At 36.6% G+C, this 19,320-nt stretch overlaps 2 protein-coding genes across 3 annotated transcripts; both read right to left on the bottom strand.

Moving 5' to 3' along the window:
- Positions 1-55: 55 nt before the first annotated feature.
- On the bottom strand, positions 56-1,677 carry LOC132166903 (B3 domain-containing protein At5g24050-like). Its single transcript, XM_059577759.1, has 2 exons — positions 1,575-1,677; positions 56-1,005 (listed from the first exon to the last, which is right to left on the bottom strand). The coding sequence occupies exon 2, from the start codon at positions 982-984 to the stop codon at positions 256-258; it is 729 nt and encodes a 242-aa protein (XP_059433742.1). The 5' UTR covers positions 985-1,005; positions 1,575-1,677; the 3' UTR covers positions 56-255.
- Positions 1,678-6,199: 4,522 nt separating this feature from the next.
- Positions 6,200-16,617, bottom strand: LOC132181581 (histone-lysine N-methyltransferase ATX4). Of its 2 annotated transcripts, XM_059594833.1 has the most exons (23): positions 15,010-16,617; positions 14,831-14,886; positions 14,533-14,749; positions 13,931-14,059; positions 13,737-13,805; positions 13,564-13,632; positions 13,363-13,454; positions 12,937-13,029; positions 11,892-12,027; positions 10,917-11,019; positions 10,712-10,811; positions 10,431-10,555; positions 9,926-10,071; positions 9,351-9,455; positions 8,793-8,857; positions 8,383-8,596; positions 8,040-8,126; positions 7,868-7,924; positions 7,693-7,782; positions 7,285-7,371; positions 7,126-7,200; positions 6,692-6,792; positions 6,200-6,596 (listed from the first exon to the last, which is right to left on the bottom strand). In XM_059594833.1, the coding sequence occupies exons 1-23, from the start codon at positions 15,961-15,963 to the stop codon at positions 6,506-6,508; spliced, it is 3,261 nt and encodes a 1,086-aa protein (XP_059450816.1). In that variant the 5' UTR covers positions 15,964-16,617; the 3' UTR covers positions 6,200-6,505. The 2 variants fall into 2 exon arrangements, with proteins under 2 accessions (XP_059450816.1, XP_059450822.1); XM_059594839.1 differs by lacking the exon at positions 13,931-14,059.
- Positions 16,618-19,320: the final 2,703 nt, after the last annotated feature.

Raw genomic sequence — 19,320 nt, 5'->3', positions numbered from 1 at the left:
TAGTTATATTAGAGAAGTATTTTTGTCCTATCAAAAAGTAAAAAGACAAAAATACTTATCCAATTCAAATGAACTACCAAGTCCTTTATTTACTGACTTTGGGTTGGGCCCATTACACCAATCTAATTACAAAAACGTAATTAACTAATAAGACCCAAATAAAATTAAAATACAAAATTATTTAGTTTTCCTCATCATTGGTCCCATTCCATCTATTCTTAACAAAAAAGCTTTTGGGACTCTTTGGTAGCTAATCTAATTGGCTTTGTAGCTAGTACCGGCATCTTCTTCAGCCTCTCCTCCATCTCTTCCTCCATGGTTGCCACCTGAGCTACTAACCACAACAAGAGCCAGGCAGAGTTGTTGCTCAGTGCCAACCCGAAAAGACCAAACTTGCACCACATCATTTTTCTCGAGTCGATTCGCTTGCTTAACCCTGTTCCAATTAGTCTTCAGCACATACATTGAGCTTGTCTTCCCCGACTTTTTGGGCATGTCCCACTGCCCCAAAGTCATCTCAGCGTACCTACCGGAGGGTTCGATGAACGGCACTATTATATTTTCTTTTGGTTTTGCAAGATGTGCGCTCTCTTCCTTTGTCAAGAAACCTTCCTTGGCCTGCCCAAAAGGCATGGATAATCGATTGTTGTTCAGCTTCACGTCAGCTCGATACAGGGCTTTTTCAATGACCATGTCCTCTTGGGTTCCACCCATTGCGTTGATACGCTTCTTGATTTCCTCAGGCAAGACCGGCTGTGGCTTTGGAAGGGTGCCCATATTCAGCTTCTGCCTCTTCGTTGATCTCATGATGCTGTGATTTGCTTTCTTCCTAATTTTAGACTTTTTTTCTTCTTTTTCTTGCGCCTCATGCTTCGAAGAAGCAACTTCAGCAACCAGTACAAGTTTCTCAAACTCAGACAAATTAGTTGGATCAGCGTGGATACCCTCGACATCTTTGAGACTCAAGAGCCCCTTAGCTTCCATCTTCCTTCTTTAGTACTTCAGCTGGAGAGAAACAGCAGTCTTTCAGAAAAAAAAGTTTTTTTTTTTTTTTTTTTTAAAAAAAGATTTTTTAACTGACGTGACAGTGACACGTCAGTGTGCAAGTAAAGTGCACTTGGAATTTGGAAAATTCAAAATTGATTTGAAGTTGTGGTGTTATATAAATATATAATATTAAAGAAAGAATGAGATGGGAATCAACGGGTATGCACCAGTATCATCACGTTGGAGTAAAGAATAAGTTAGGAATAATTATTCAACCTGGGTAAAGCTGTAACAAATTATTCAACCCACAAAATAATTACACCTTCACTTTCACTTTCACTTTCACAACACACATGCATCGCTAAACAAAACAAAAAAGCTAAAAAAATAAAAATAAAAAAAGAAGCCAAAGAAAGGGTGTTTGGAAGATGATCCAGTACTTGCGCTAAGCCTAAAAGTTGTTGGTTTCAAGTTTCAACCAGAGTAATCCAACACTTGCGCAAGAGACTGCAAAAACGACCTCATTTGGCCGTTAAAACCAAGCCAAACGACCGGAATTTAATTTGTGAGCTAATAAAAGTGTATACCTCCTGCCTCCTCCTCCTCTACAGTCGCTTCGTGATCAGCACGTGCGAAACTTGCAGTTGCAGAGCTTCAAAAACCTCTCGATCTCTCAGTCTCTCTCTCTCTCTCTCTACGCTTTCAGAATGAATGAAGAAACAAAGTTGTGAAGCCTATATATATATATATATATATTTATACTAAAAAGACAATTTGTGCACGTCATTTGTTACGCAACTAACAATGTACGGATCAAAACCTCGAATGTTGTGCCCCTCCAATCAGGTCGTTTTATCATTTATGCATCTTCTTTGTCGACCAATTACCTCAACACTAATCCTACACCATCTACAATATCTTTCTTTCTTTTTCTCTTTCTTTTGTAGATGACGTGACACTATTAAAAAAAAATTTACAGTTTGAAAAACGCACCTTTTTCTCTTTCTCTCTTATTTCTCTCTCCCGTAAATTCCGCGCCTCTGTCTTCCTACCCCATTTAAGCCTGATCCTTATCCATCTGAGCTATGTTTAAATATTTTATAACATTTTAGTTCACATCAGCCTTGTTGGCTGTTGTAGGTTGGATGCCAATTGAGTTTGTAGCTTTTTTGTTTTTTCTAGAAGAAAATTTGCTCCAGAGAACGACAAAAAGGACTACAGAAAAGGGAGCCGCCCTTGAGATGACGAAATTGGTTAGTTTTGCAGGTTTCCACTTCCAAGTGGACCAGCTGGATCGAGCTGGAGATGAGCCGACCAACAAACCATAATTCTCTATTTTTGTATTAAAAAAATTATCAATTATGTTAACAACATAAATATAAGATTATATAAATCGATCATAATTAAATTCATTTAATTAAAAGAGTCAAATTCTTCAACTATAACTATTTAATTTTGTGTTTAACTCGTGTTAAGTTCTTTTCACTAGAGTAAGAATATTTTATATGAAAAAGTGAATATTTTTGTTTTGTAGTAATTTTTTTTTTTTATCTGAATAATAGCAAAAAGTTATTAAAGTTGTATAAAAACTAAGAATGTTGAAAATTGATTTTTTTTTTAATTATTTTTTTTATTTTTAATAATAGTATTGGGCAATTTTTCAAACAAAATGTTTATATAGCTTGAGTTCAAGTTCAACTCAGTTCGATTAGCTTTTTTCAGCGAGCTTGAACTTTCAATGAGTCACTCTTAAACACATATTTTATAATTTAACTCGAATAAATATTTTCATAAACAGATCAATCTTAAAATTAAAGTCTTAAAACTCGACATAACTCGACTCGATTACATCCGAGCATTTATTGGCCTTTGGTTCAACGTCTTGCGACTTTGAATATTAAAGTTTTTACCGAACGTTGTGTGATGTATACATCTAGAGCCTAGAGGATTCTAAGGTTGTAGGTATCTACGTCACTAAAAGTTCTAGAGCTTTGATTTGGTCTTGAAATATTGGATCAAGATTCGGTCTTGTACGTTGCACCGAGTGCAATAATGTTAAAATATTTTTTCTATAAAATTTTCATGTTATTTAGCATGCTTTACTCTTTTTTAGTCTTAACATTAAGTCCTTGTCAGTCTATTCTAGCTTTCTTTCATTTTATATATTCCTACAAAGGAAGGTTAATCAACAAGAAATCAAGAATACTAAAACTTTGATATTGCATATGTGTGCAAAAAGTAGACGAGGGGTGCAGCCATTTGCAGTGACTGTCACAGAGAGAGAGAGAGAGAGACTGTCAGAGAGAGAGAGAGAGAGAGTCAGAGGGGTGCACCCATTAATTCCAAGTGCAAGTAAAGTACACTTGGAATTTGGAAGTTAATCAAATTGATTTGAAGTTGTAGTGGTATATAATATTAAAGAAAGAATGAGATAAGAATAAACAGGTATGTATCATCACGTACGTTGGAGTAAAGAATGAGTTAGGAATAAATAAATGTGTATGAGCGAGCCTGTCACCTCAAACTGGGTAAAGCAGTAATAAATTATTCAACGCACAAAATAATTAAACTTTCACTTTCACAACACATGCATCGCTAAACAAAACAAAAAATAAAAAATAAAAAAAGAAGCTAAAGAAAGGGTGTTTGAATGAGAGTTAAAAGTGTATACCTCCTTCCTCCTCCTCTACAGTCGATTTGTGATCAGCATGTGCTAAACTTGCAGAGCTTCAAAAATCTTAAATCTCTTTCTCTCTCTCTCTCACAGACTCAGAATGAAACAAGAAAGAAAGCAGCTTTGTACAAATTTTTTACCAACGGTGCTGGTTAGTGGTTAGTGGTTACCCAACCAACATGTACGGACTACAGTGGTCAAAGCCTTCAATGTTGTGACACCAATTACCTAAATACAAGCCTCGTGCCATTCTTTGACTTTTGGGTCCATCTTCTTTCCTATTGGGTAAATTAATGGACCCACCTTCCACTAGCATTAATAATATTAATACACAATGCTTGACGGCTCCAAATTCATCTCAACTATATATTTTATGTTTATAAATATAGCTTCAGCCTTGAACATTATATATATATATATATAAATTAACTTTTTAATCTCAACTAAAATTGTTAGGTTCAATTTAAACATAAGATATTGGAAATGCTTACCAATACAAATTAAAAACATTCTCACTCTATGAAAGCTTCTTTCTTCTTATCCATAAAAACAGCAATTTCAACAATTTTCAACTCATGAACATACAATAATGGATTATGGACCCCAGCCTTGAAATTTAGAACCCCAGATAGAAGTAGGACTAGTCAACGTGACAATTGGAGGACAGCATAATCAGTGTCTTGATTCTCCAAGTGGACACTTCCATAAACTTTTCCTTTTTCATTCGGTGTACAACTTGGGTTACATCACATGACGACACTGATTTAGAATTTTTTTTTTAAATTGAAAAAATTGATAAGCTTAATTCATCTCATAAAATCGGTTTAATAAGAGATAATTATTTATTCCTTATAAATATGCTTAAGATCTTGTCTACAAGGAATGTGAGATTATTCTTTAATACCATTCATCACGTGCAGCCCAGCATTTTTTATAGTCATTGTCACATGGTAAGTAGTGTAGACCTCATTCGTCCTGTAGTAAGATCTGATACTATGCAAAAATTCATGGGTCTAACTCATCTCATAAAACCGATTCAATAAAAAAGAGTTGCCAATTTTTTATAAAGATACCTAAAATTTTATTCAACCAATGTGAACGGATGCCACGTTCTTGTCTTCCTTAATTGTGACGTTTGATAATGTGTTCAATGTCTTGCCACTTTGAATATTAAAGTTTTTACCGTACGTTGTGTCATGCATACATAATCCATGTCATCAAAGAGGATTCTAAAGTTTTAGGTATCTACGTCTCTTTGATTTGGTATTGAAATATCTGATTTGGATTCCGTCGTGTGCAATAATGCATGTTACAATATTTTTCTATAAAATTTTCACGTTTATTATTATGTTTTACTCTTTTTATCAGTCTATTCTAGCTTTGTCTCATTTATATATATATATATATATATATATATATATATATATATATATATATATTTTATTATATATTTCTACAAAGAAATCCAAATGAATATAAAGTCCCCACAAAAATTGTAAAAAGAAAACTTCTTTTCATCTGAATGAAAGTGTTTCCAACCATTACTATTGGCTTAGGCCATTCTGCTTGCGAGGAAAAGAGAATAATCTTTAGGCATGATAGTAAGTAATTAAGCAGGCGCGAATCAAGAAAGAATCAACAACTAAAAATGCTTTTAAAGCGCTACTATGGAGGCATATCAAATCAAGTTTCTGTTTGGAAAATATATTATATGCTTCACTTTTTGAGGTTTTTTTCAAATTTTTGGGTCTTTATCTGTCGAATCCGAACCCAAAAATTTCGTAACTTTTTTACTTTATTGGGGACCCTTTTTGTATACTATTGGGTTGGGCTTACATTGAAAAGCTCTAACCCCAGTTTACTTTGATCTGGGCTAGGATACCCAACTCATAAGCCCAGCCCATAATTGAAAAAATTTAATATTAAAGAGCTAAGACGAAGCTCTTTTTCGCCATGCATAAACTGAACCAACATTTAGGATAAACACAGAAGTTAAGAAAAAAAAAAAAAGTGGGTTTCTTTCAGCCCATTCTTTCTCGCGTCTTAAAACAGAGTAGCACTTGTGCAGTTTGTCATCATTGAAATTTCTACAACTAAATGGAATCAAAATTTGAGCGCACACCTGAACGCGTCTCTCAACTTTTTCTAAGCTTAGAATAATTTTCTTAAATGACTCGACCATCTGCAAAAACTCCCATCAACTCTACTATATCAAATACGATCAGCTATCAACTCCACCAAGCTATTGGACATCTTATATATGGGAATCATGTTCTCATGTACAAGGTAGGTCTCGGACTACCCGCACAGGAATCAAGCAAATGAGCTCCATCAAAGGCTTCTCTCATGCAGAGGTTGGACAGGCTGCCAATACCAATCACAGGGAAAGACCCTAGTTTGAAGCTCCTTTCCCTTTGTATCCATGTTTCAGGAAGACAAAAAAATTGGGAGGTTGTATCCATTGTGCAGGAAACAATCCTACAGCATTGTGGAAAGAAGCCACCTCCAAACTACTGAATAAATGGGTATTATTGAATAGAAGAAGAAGAAGAAAATAAGGGGGTTAGCTTTTGATTAGAGGGATGAAGTTTGAGTCAACAAATTTACACAAAAGCCCAAAGCCGAAAGGCTGGCAGATCTAAAGCTTTTATTAAGCTTTAAAGATTGTCAAAAGAAAAGGAAAAGAAAGAAAGATAGAAACAAAAATACATTATGCCTTTTCTCTCTTTTTTTTTTTTTTTTTGGCTCTAAAAAATTACAAATTTGGTATAACTGTGAGGTCCCATAAGAGAGGGGGACAGGGTTAGTGTTCCTTGCGGAGAAACAATGGGGGTATGGTGTGTCCTAATTCATGAATTTCCGGCAGTTGGGAGCTTTACATAAACAAGGAACTTTAAACTCATCAGGCTCATCAGGATCAAACAAGTAATCATACCTGCAACCAACCAACCAACCAACCAACAAGAATGCATTAAGCCGCAGTAGAGAGAGAGAGAGAGGCAGAGAGAGAGAGCAAGAGAGAGAGTTTACGTTAGCTCGTCACCAGCAGTTACATTAGTCTTGGCAATAAGTACAATCCTGCTTTCATCATCACCCACACTCATGATTCTCGCATAGCAATTGGGCATACACTGGATGAAGGACAGAACAGTAAGAATAAATGATACTACTAATTGGTCTATTAAGGGAAGATATAAATTAAAGAGTTACAAGTCCTTTCTAAATTCTATCAGCTTTTTCTGGCTGGTTCCATTACCACAAAGCTGCTCCAACATTAGCTAATTTTCTGTGGATTTCTAAATTATAAACACCGTTTGAATGGGCTTGTACTACCATTCGAACGAGTGCGGCAGCAGCTTCTTTTATGGTTTTAAGTCGATTTAGGATGTTTTAAGAGTTATATTCGCCATAAGTTATTCTTTTTGTGAAGGCTTCCATCATTTCAGATGTCAAACATAACTCACCGAATGGTTAATTAGGCGTGCTATATTTCCTTTGTCTGTGGCATCCACCACTACCTCTTCACTGATCTTAAAGAGCTGCAAGATAATATATCAAAGTAGTTGTTTTAGTGCAAAGATAAAAAGGAAATAACAAAAGTACTATGTTTTTTAACAACTCACATAGCAGTCTTTGCCTTCGAATCTGTAGCGCGCCTCCCTCAGATCTGCAATACTGCGCCTAACTTGTTCACCACGATATTCGAGAACCTTCACACAAACACATACTTGTTACTCCATAAAAAAAAAACGTATTTAGATTCAAGAGGAAAGCCAAGGACAGTGCAGAATCCTCAGGGCCTCCAACAAGAAAAGGAAAGAAAAAACAAAAGGTAGAAGAAGCAGATAAAACTACAAGGCTTTACATGCAGCAAGCAATCATACACTAAAAAGCACTTCAAAAGCATGCTATGTCTGTGTATGACCTCTGCATGCCTTTGAGTGGGCAGATGAAGGAAATCTTAAGGGGAAAAAATAGAAAAGAAAAAGTGCATTGCTATCACATCTATAATTTAGCTTTAACCAACATACCATTTCCCCTTCTTGAATGTTTCTACGTGCAAAAAGCCCCCATCCATGTATACCAGATCTACCACAGCAAACCCTATCATTTTCGGTCCTCTGCAATCAAATATTTGCAACCAAAATAGTCAGAAACCCAACACTGAAAGTAGATTAGTACTTAACAGGAAGGATGAAAATTTGCCTGCAAGTGGTTTAGCCGTTCCCGGAAAGAAGAAAAAGTTTTAGGCTCCTCTACTACCTGTTAAAGAAAAAAACAAGCACGTTACCTCTTGACTGATTTCTATTGAATCCGAAATCAAAAGGAACAAAAGCAAGAAAATTCACATATAATCTAGGGAAGATAAGATAATTACTCTGAAGGCATTCAAACGTTGTATTGCTCCTAAAGGATGATGACAGTGACCCATCACCCGGTGGGCAACGGCTTCATCTTCAATTCTCTAATGATTATCAAATAAAAATAAAAAAGTGAGAAAAATAGTAAGGTTAACAGTATTGTCAGAAAATGCAAAACTCATTAGAAATATTTCTAACACAGGATGCCCCTCTCCCATAAAACCGAAAGGACATAAAAAAAAAAAAAACTCACATCCTGCCACCATATATGCAATTAAGTAGCTGCAAAAATGTCCTAACAATGAAATTCTCCGACAAATTAAAATGGACATGGAGATCTAAAACTTTAATTTAAAGTACCTTCTTGTTATTGTTTAATCTTTTAAAGATCCGACACCGAGCAGCTGAGAATGGCTCAAGCTCAGTAGTTTCTTCTGTCGGTATCTCTTCAATTTTTGCTCTGTTAGAAGAAATTAACCTTGACCCAGCCTTCTTCTTATTTTGGAGAAGGCTTTTGGCAGAAAATACCCCAAGAGGAGTTTGTACAATCAAAACTGTATCTGGATTTGGTGCCCTGCAGATAATAAGATGAAACCATAAACAAAGGCAAAAGCTGTAAACAGCGAAAGAATAATTGCTTGTAAAGGAGGATATCAGGGTAATCCAAACCCAAACATTGGCCCCATTGCACTAAGTGTTGGATAAAAGCACAAGTCAGAGAGAAAACAGGAAAAGAAAACAGAGATATTACAGAAGTAAAAATTTTATACCTGTGATAGGCGCAATAAGAAACCATCTTAGTGATCTGTCTACCACTTTTCTCCAAGCAGTGCAACTGAAATTTACAAGGGAGAAATGCAATCATACATCAGCAGAGTGGTCATAGATGTAATCCAAAAGAAAAGTACATTATCAAGTGTCATTTAAACCAAGAATCCAACATTCCTTTTTGCATGTGATATTGACTCCATTTCAAAATATTTAGTTGGCAACCAATTATAGCCCTTCACATATAATTGGGCTGAACTTGGGCATTACAACTCACCAAGATGGCTTTTAATAAAAAACATACAAATCATGCTACAAGGAAATCCACAAAGATACTGATCAAAAGAAGCACATAAGAATCATGTTCCTAGGTACCCTTCAATTCCATAAATTTCATTATAAATCAGAAGGTAACGTAAATTTATAAAATAGGAAATGTCAAAAAGGTATGCAGAACTATTACAGCTCTACTGAACTTCCAGAACTTCAGTTTCCTCTTTATATAAAATGGCAAATGCTTTTGTACAAATTGTTTTAAGAAATAGTTATTGCAAACATACCTCCATGCGATACCCCGCCCTCGATGCACACATGGCATGGAAATAAGTGGAACACTTGCAACATTGCGTGCATGAGCCATGAATTTGCTTGCAAATAACACAAATCTGAATTTCATGTAAACAAGATGAACTTTAGATTGACTAAACTTTTCAATACTAGAACCAATCAACTCAATTAGATCAGCATGCATTCATTCATTAGGACCAAAATGAGACAATTAAACACGATTCAAAAAATTTCTAGTGCATGAGCTGTTCCAAACAATTTAGCCAGGTCACAAAAAAATAGTCTTCACATATTGCATGAATCATTCATCATTATTTTCAACAGTGAGAAAAAAAAACCTTGGTTTTTCTTTTTTTGGCAACAGAAGATGACAAAAGTTACAAGACCAGGATAGTAATTTAATAAGTAACATTCAAATACCAATTTCACAAGATTTAAGAAATGTGATCCTCAAGAAGTATTCAAATTTTCAATTTGCATTTCAGTCTAAATATTAAGATATATAAGTGAATAGAAGAGTTAAGTTGGAATGACTATAAAGCAGCCACTAGTAGATGAGATTTTAAACCTTCACAAATGAATTGGATGGTATACACAAGATCCCAAGAGCTGGCTCCATCTTTTCATCACTGGAAAAAGAAACTTCAGGTCGAAACCAAGCACATGTGACATGAACCCACAATGTGTCAACATCAGTCGGCTTTAGAGCACCTCCTGAGGCCAAAAGAAGTATAACCAGAATAAAATCAAGATCTCAAATAATGGTAGCATATTGAAGTCAACTTTACAAAAGCGTGATGAATATTTTGCAAGTAGTTATAGAATTTATTTGACATGGAAATAGCAAAAGAACCCCCCACCCACACCCCAAAAAAAAAGGAAGAAGAAGAAGAAAGAAAGGGGCGTTTCTTTTATAGAATTGGATATGATTTCACAGAACACTCCCCAAAAAAAAAGGCATTTTTGTAAAGAGATCTGATCTATTCTCACATCAAACTAATGTAAAGAACTTGAATTGCAAAAAATGAACAAGTCAAAACTCATGAAATTCAACTCTATCAAAACAAACATGCCTTTCACAGGACAAAGGCAGCAGTCCCGCTTGATTTCAGGTGTTTCACATGCTTTGCAAACCCATGAAGTGAAATCTCGGACATTTCTTGCTCCATAGCATTCTTGATGCACGGCTATTTGACATCTGAAAAAATAAAACAAAAAACAAAAAAGAAGCAACAATGAGATTCATGTGACAACAGTATGTGCAACTACTTCAGGTGTTTCAGGTGTATTTTACAGTCTATCCATTAACCATCAGGCCAAAAAAAAAAGAAAAAGGAATACATATTGCCCATACCTGTTGCAGATGATAATTTTGTTATAATCCCAATCTTCAACCCATCTACATACAGCACATCGCTCTGTTGTCCACTTAGCTTGAACAGGTTCGTACTTCTCTGTCAGAGAAAAACAAAGAATGTAGTTATTACAAATATCAGTGAAGAATTTCAGGTTGTGGAACTCATCAAAGTGTGAAATTCTATGCTTGTAGAAACATATACCTTGCAAAAAAGTAAGCAATTTCTGCTTTCGTTCTTTTATGGAAGGTTTTTTAGGTCTTACAGAAACAAGAGCATTTTCGTGATAATCTGCTAACTGCAGCATCTGCAAAGTCAAATGAGAATGCTTTAGATATATCTAAATAAATGAGGTCATAAACTTAAAAGAACCTAAATAATGGTAACAAGGGAAAGTACATACAAGCATTGTCCTTATCAATAAGAAGATTGCATCGGCAGAATATAATCAAATAGGAAAAGAACGATATATTCTACATAAAGGTCCTGAAATCTAGAACTATGTCTTCAGCACAAGACCTCTTAAAAGACATTACAGAACAGCAAGTTAGCAAAACACTTGGTCAGACAGAGGGAGAGAGAGTTATCCCCAAACAGGATGCTGCCGACATGAACTAATAAAAAAGTTTATATTGAGATCGTTGAGCAGAATAGAAAAGAATATACCATCAATCTGATACAGTATAAGAGGATGCCTGAAGAAACTATAACGCCGAAAGAGACGTGATCTAGTTGGCAACGTTTAACACTTCCATATTTTGTAATTGAACTTCAGTAATAGCCACAAGCCAAGACTACACAATGGTAACAGATTCATATTGTATGCCAAACATCTGTATCATGACTCAATTTCTACTGTGATTTTGCTAACCGGCAATTTACACTTCTCCAAGGTTCTCAACAGATCCTTTGTGTATACTACATGATATTTGATGATTGTAAACTGAGTAAATAGCATTCTAAAAACAATGAATACAACTAAACCTTGCTAAAGATGATTGAAAAATTCATACTTTATACTTGTTACTTGGTGTTTTCCCCATGCAGATAACAACCTAGTATCAATCCAACAGGCAGCACGCCATTTTCATAAAAGGAATCTATCTAAACATGTCGAGATAGACATGGGGGAGGAGATATGCAATATGAAAAAAACGAAAAATAAATCATAATACGAACCCATTGTTCCAGTGGCAGCATGGAATCTTTCACCCTAACACTAGTCCTCCAATTTTTAAATTTGGAACCTGTATGTTTTACCCAGTCACTAAGTGCTTGCTTTTCTGTCCCACAGAGCCCACACTTGCAGACAACTCTGAAACAGAAGAAAAAAATAACTTCAAGAAAACATCTTCATTTGTCAAAAAAAAAACACCTTAAATTGTGTATCCAAAGTAGAACTAGATAAGGATTAAAACTAATAATAAAGAATTCTTAATCTCTGCAGATAAACTAATGGTTCTATATGAAATTGTAGAACACTTCTAGTTTTTAGTGAGTCCATTTTATAGGAACATAAGATAATAGGATCCCAAGGGGTAGCTTAATCGGTTAGGACCACATTTCATGAAGCGGAGGTACTAGTTTGAATCTCTCCTTCTCCCTCCCCTTGGGTCCGATTACTTATAAAAAAAGGAACATAAGATAATAGAAGTCAAGCAATTACCAACTAATACAGTGCAATTATGTTTCATTAAACTAGCCACTTGGGGAGAAATAACTGTAGATGATCCAAGTATGATCTAATTATCATTCTTTCTTCAATCTGAGAGCACCAAAGCTGATTGAAACAAACTAGTCATTAGTGCACCCACAGAATTTTAATGTTCATACTCCCTTTTATTGCACCTCACATGTCCACAACACACCAGTTTAGCATGTTTATAATAGACCATAGAGTGAAGGTTTAGGCTAATTGTGGTGAAAGAGATTGAATAAAGAAGGTCACTTGATCTTTGTTACAAAATATATAATTTAAAAGAATTTTCGATTAAGGACCTACTAAAATGATTACTAGATTAAATATCCTTTCAATGAAAAGTTGAGCAACCAAAAGTAGAAAGTCATTGATTTCATAAAACAATTCTATAAGCCTTCCTCCAACAAGGAAAACTCAAGTAGAGATAGTGGCTTCAACCATAGAAAAATATAATGAAATACTATTTTTTTTTAAAAAAAAAAAAAAAAAAAAAAACTATGCACTTATGAAGCTATTTACGCTTACAAGTGAAGACTTGGAAAATATACACCTTCCACGCTGTGGCAGAACACAGTAACCTTGTTAGGCAGCACCAATTGACCATTATTTTGGTTCCATCTGTAACAAACACTCCATAATTATTAGAAATACAAAGGTGAAGAGACACAGCCAATATCAATCAGAGTGCCACATGAGAAACTTCTTGCAAATTAAAAGAGATTGTAATTATTACGATGAAGACAACAACAACAAACAAACAAACAACAACAATAATAATAATAATACTGCTGCTGGTGGTGGTGGACAGTCATTACCATCACCATCCTCATTGCAATTGCAATTGCAATCAAGGTCATTCCCAATGCAATATTTGAAAAAACAAACGCGAAGTATAACTGACTTACTTGAACTTATGAAACTAAAGAAAGAAAGAAAGAAAAAAGGACTTACTTGACTTTTAGCTGTGGCTTTTCTGAATCCGATAACTCAAAATCAAACTTCGCTTTGCAGGTTGGGCAGTAATAATCAGTGCCACCCAGATTCTACAAAGCACAAATAAATTTTTTGAGGGAAGTCCAAAATGACTTTTAATCGTCTCGTTATGCAGACAAAACATAAAGTAATGTCAGATATAAAGTGTGGCAGATAGACCTTAAAATGGTTGCTGGAAATTTTGTCGCACTCCACATGCACCCACACTTTACAACCATCACAGCGTACCTAGTTAAGACAGAACATCCAAACAGAAAACAGTTATATAGTATAGTTGCTATCTTCAAGTAGGGGAAAAAAAATTCACAACTCTGGAATAGCTTCTGCCTCACCCAACTTCCACTGTCCGAATGATTCCAAATCTTCTTGCATATGCCACAATAATGTTTTGATTTTGTTAACTGCAATACAAAAGCATGGAACTGTGAACACTAAACAATATGGAGCACAGACAAGAATTTTAACTAAAAAGTTGTTTGCAAAACTTATATAAGAAGCATCATAGGACAATGCAGGTCATACGAACCCTGGCACATGTTTTACAAAAAAATTGGCCTCCAGGAGTTGCCATCTTATTTTTCTTTGTCATTTTGAAAGGAAGGTTCACACCACAGCCTTCACAGGGCCGTGAGTCTTTCTTCTTTCCAACTACATCCTGCACAGAGGAACTAAATTTGATGATTTATGAGGATTGCAAGGATAAATTCTTATTTCAGAGTAAAGAAGCAAAAAAACCCCTACTCTCCACTTTGGTTGCACTCGCAGAGGAAACAGAAGGAAGGAAAAGGAAATGTAATTGCACCTAAGGCTTATCTTATGTAGACTTCCTAAGCAAAAGAAAACTTGCATTAATTGAGACGGAGAGACTCAGTTGACCAGAGTAGCTTCTTTTCTTTTCTTTTCTTTTCCTAGAGTCTTATTTTCTTTCCTCCTTTTACATTCTCAAACAAGCAGAGCAATATCAATAACCCAGACAATCACAAAAAGTTTAATCAATAAGTCATGCAGAAATTCCAATAGCAAACCAAGTTCTGCTAATATGTTAACTTCGATCATTCATTCACCAGATAATTTTTAAGCAACTCTATGCATATACACAAGAATGAAAAGAAGAAAACAGTAACTTGCCTGGTTGGCATAGTGACAGTCTGGATCCTGGTTTGAACCAGTAGCCTCTTGAATCCCCCTAAGCTGAATAGATTCATCACAAGCTGTGTTCCCTGCCGCAATGTTTATATCTGCCACCAACTTCTCCGTAAACCCATTTTCTGCCAAAAGCGCCTCCTCAATTGCCATCTGAAATTCACACGGCTTGCAGCCATTCAATTCGGACTGCTTCTGGAACCTAGACCAAGCAAATTCTCTCCTAAGCACAAGGTCCATCTAAATGACACAGTTCAAAAGACATAACAATAACACAACACACCTTTCTACATAATCCATGAACGGATAAATCATCCCACGCTTGACCCATGCATAATCCTGCACAAGATCATTCAAAGTATCCTATTAAATACCCCACATTCTTCTAAACACAATAACAACACAAGTTCATAAATACAAGTTGATACAACGTACAAGCTGTATATAGAAACTAAATCATACCCGTTGATTCTCGTTTCCAGAGTACCCGAAAAACATCACACAAGCCGCATCAGCTATACAAGACCTCAAAACCAATTCAGGCGCTTGTCTCATTGGATCAATTACAATGGCAGGCCAATGAGGCTCCTTCTTTCCCGGCTTTGCCCACACTATGTCACCTGAATAGAAGTCCTCCGGCCCATACAATCCGTGTTTCCTCTCACCATTCTCCAAAAACTCAACCTGTTCCTTGATTTCCTCGACCGGGCAGTTCTCATCTTCCCCCAACTGCTCATTCACCGATGTCAGTGTACTACGTGAGCTCGAATACTTCCTAACATTATTGAAATTCCTAAACCCCAGATACCCTTCTTCCTCCCCCTCCTCTTCTTCACATAATGTCGCATATTTCCTACACTTCAATCCAGTTTTCTCATCGTTCCGATCTTTTTTCAAACCAGTTTTCGGCGTTCTAAAGCTAAATTTATCTTTTTTGGATTCAGTATCCTCATCAAAACTATAATCACGCAAGCTAGTCTTGCTGTCTTTCCTCCAATTCTCAATAACCGAATCGTTAAACCGTGAAGGAAGTACCTGGACTCGGCCACGAGACGTTCTCACCAGCGGCGGCCGTGGAACCTCCGCGGCCGCAACCGCACGATCACTCCTCGCCTTCGCTCTCGTCGAATCACGGCCCTTCGTTTTCGACTCGACCTCACCGGGGGAGCACGACAATTCGGTGCACCACGAGGCAGCGAAGCCCTTCTCGGAGCTGAGAATCCCTCGGAAGCTCACGGGGATTATGCCGGCAGCGACTTCGCCGAGAAGATTGAGAGGGTAATACCCATTGTTGATGTTGGTCTTCCTCTTCTTCCGAGACACGGCCGAGTTGTCATCGTCCTCACCCGCTGAGTCGCCGAGTTTGCTCCGTTTCAGACTCGGCATTTGGGATTTCAAATTCCGCTTGATTATCATTGTGTCTTGCGAAGAAAGATGTCGAACACCCACGATTCTGAATTCGAATTGCCCTTGAATTTCACGTCAAACCCCCAATCCCGAAAACACCCATAAACCCTAATTTCGCGAGAAACAGAGCAATTGCAAACAATAGGGTCTGAAAGCCTCTATTTTCCCAAAACAGACACAAAGAAACGCGAATTTGCGAGAAAAAAGAGAGAACCCAGAGACATAATGTCAGAGAAATTGATCGAAAAGCTCGAATCGATGGACTCTGTGAGAATAGGGATCTGCTCTTTCTTTCTCTAACTACTTTCAGAGCACAGAGAGAGAGAGAGAGAGAGAGAGAGAAAGAGAGAATATAATAAATAAAACAGTTCTATACAAATAAATTGTAGCACGTAATTATAGAGAAATAGGAAATAATAAAAACAGGATTGGAGTTTTTTTTTTTAATTTTCGGGAAAAGAATTTCAGAGAGAGAGAGAGAGGGTGACAGAGTCGGGGAGAGAGAGAGAGAGAGAGAGAGAGGGTCGGCGTTATCTTGTAAAAGTGTAAGTACTATAATGTGTGTGAGAAGAGAGGGGCGGGGGGTGAAGTCTAACGTGCGCCTTGCGTGTTTGGAGCGCAATTTCTTCTTTCTCTAAGGTCATCACAGCGAGTTCATGGCTGGTTGAGCTACGTGGGCTGGGTTTTTATTCTTATTTTGCTTTTGGGCAATGCTTCTTTCCGCAGAGTGGGAAAAGAAAATTAAAAAAATAATTAAAAAAAAAAAGATGGGTGCAATGCAACAAGTTTGTTCCAAGAAACTTGGAACTCGAACGTACCATGAAAAAAGATCCAATTTTTATTTTTTGTTTTGCTTGGTTTTATGTCAGTTCAGTGGATTCGATTTAATATACTCTACTTTTCAGTGTTCATTTACATGTATGTTCCTTAAATTTGTGATGGGCTTATTTAATTTGAGGGGCTGCAATTTTGGATTTGGTGGGACGATGAGCAGCGGAAAACATGGTGTAGCTCCATGAGATACTTTTCGTTACCTTTTTGGGTAAGGTACAGTCTTGGCCTCTTGGGTGGACTTGGAAAGATGGGATTATTAATGGGTTTTTGTTCAAAATATGTTGTCGTTGTTGTGGATGATTTGTAGCAAAAGAATTTCTGTAAATAGAATGGCCAGAGGGTGGCCTCTCGCGGGTTGCTTGTGTTTGAACTATAGGCGTCACCAATGGAACTCGTGGATTTTCCCACCATTTTCTTGGAAGGGTATTTTGGGAAGCTTCTCCGCAAATAAGTCTGCGTCAACGGGTTGGAAATACAGTGTGACACTGTTGGGATGTTCTTCTTTTTTTTTCTTTTTAATCCTCTTTTATTCTTCGATTCTTAATGTTTTGATTCTTTTGAATACTATGTTATAATGTTTGGTTTAGTTGTTGATTGCGTCGTGGGCCTTTGTCGTTTTGGACCGCTGCAGATTTTTGAGCAAATCCATGTTATAAGGCAGCGTGATTGGAATTTTTATTTACTTTTTTTTTTTTTTTGTAATATTCTTGTGGTGGGTGTTCTTGATTTGCCTGGGACGAAGAAGAGGAAGAGGGTCTTTACTTTTCAGGGTTACTCTGTAACAGATGGGTCATGGCTATGTCTTTGGCCAGTAATTAGAAAGGGTGGAACAAATAAACGGTCATGATCCAACGATTGTTCATAGTTCTGGTCAACCATATAAAAGCAATATCTTAGTTCTGAACTAGATGATAACAAATATGGCAGTTTTGGGCTTCTTTTTTTTTTTGTTTTTTTTTCTTCTTCTTCTTTAAATATTCCACCTTGCAGCTTTGGTATGCTCTGGCTATGGCAAGACCTAAACTGTGCTGGCCATGTCCAAGCAAGTGCATTTGAGATGTGGCTAACTCAGTTTAGAAAAAAATTTTGTTCGAAAAATTCGAAATACGAGTCTTCCACAACTTCCAAAGGCGGGGGTTTTGGATGGCTCGGTGGCAGTCTGGCAGATGGGACTGTTTTTGGGGGGCCTCGAAGCTATGTTGCTGATATTTCAACTTCTAGATACTGAAGAGGATGACATGCGACAGTAACCAATTGGCAGCACCATCGAAATTATATGATTTTTCCAAGAACCTTTTTGACTAAGAATCATCTTGATTGTTTAAGAATTAAAACTTTTGAGAAAGGAGGTGTTTGATCCAAAAACACAGACCGAAATTGAGTGGGGTAGCTTTGAGGTAGAGGAGCTGAGATGATGCAGTAAGAATATGACGTGACAATGTTGTAAATTGGAGTGACATGTTGGGGTACCCGAAACCATGAAGATTTGATGTTTTATATTTTTGTGAATGCAGAAATAGTGTACGTCATGAGCATTGGTGGCGATCTTGTAGAGAAAGGGGGTGGGTGGTCCATGGTCTTGAGCAAAGAAAATGGTGTGTTTCATTGTTTCAAGCATATCGGATGACTGTGGCGCATTATTATCATCAAAATCAGTGGGTACCTTTCAGCCACGAAGAAAAAGTGAAGATTAAAGGTGGGTTGGATTTGATCTGGTTTGAAACAGAGGGGCTTAAAATTGGAAGGTATGAATGAATGAAGCCCTACTTTGCTCAGAAAAAAAAAAAAAAAAGAAAAGAAAAGAAAAGAAAAAAAGATGGGCGTAAGCAAAGATGTAATTGATGTGATTTATCGGCAGGATATGGTATTGCCATGACTTGTTGAATTGGAATGACATGTTTGAAAATGATACCGGCTTGGATTGTAGATTGTGAGAAGAGTTTTTCATTATTGCTTGCTCGATTGTAGGTAGCATGCAATTAAATTGTAAAGGATCTCAATTCGTTTAAAAATTCAAACACCTATTCGGGCAAATGATTTAAAGGCCCGGTATAGTAATGTCATGACTTGCCAAAATTGGAATAACATGTTTTAAAAGGACCGGGATTTAATCTCCTACTTGGATTGTAAATTGTATGATTGCAATTATGGGAAGCTCATTTGTTTGGGCAAATGGACCAGTATGGCTTCTCATTATTGTTTGTCTGATTAGCGATTGCTAATAGCAAGCAATTGTTGAAAATCCTCCAATTTGGAGGGGGAGTTCCCTTTGACAGTTACAAGGGATTCTAGTCTCTTTAAAAATTCAAAAGGTGTAAAGTTCTGCAAGCTAGGATCCTAGGAGGGCTTTGGTCCTCCCAGATGAAAGGGTGAAGGACCTTTGGCCTATGTTTGCCCCCAGCCAGGGCTGGCACTGTAGCTGGAACGGCATTGTTCCAGCTACAGTGCCAACTGACAGGTGGCAGTAAAAATTGACTTTTTCATATTAATTTTTTTTTTTAATTTTATAAAGAAAAAAAAAAAAAAAAAAAA

The sequence above is a fragment of the Corylus avellana genome, chromosome ca1 (genome assembly GCF_901000735.1).
Source record: "Corylus avellana chromosome ca1, CavTom2PMs-1.0".
Classification (NCBI taxonomy): domain Eukaryota; kingdom Viridiplantae; phylum Streptophyta; class Magnoliopsida; order Fagales; family Betulaceae; genus Corylus; species Corylus avellana.
This window is presented reverse-complemented; position numbering and strand designations above follow the sequence as displayed.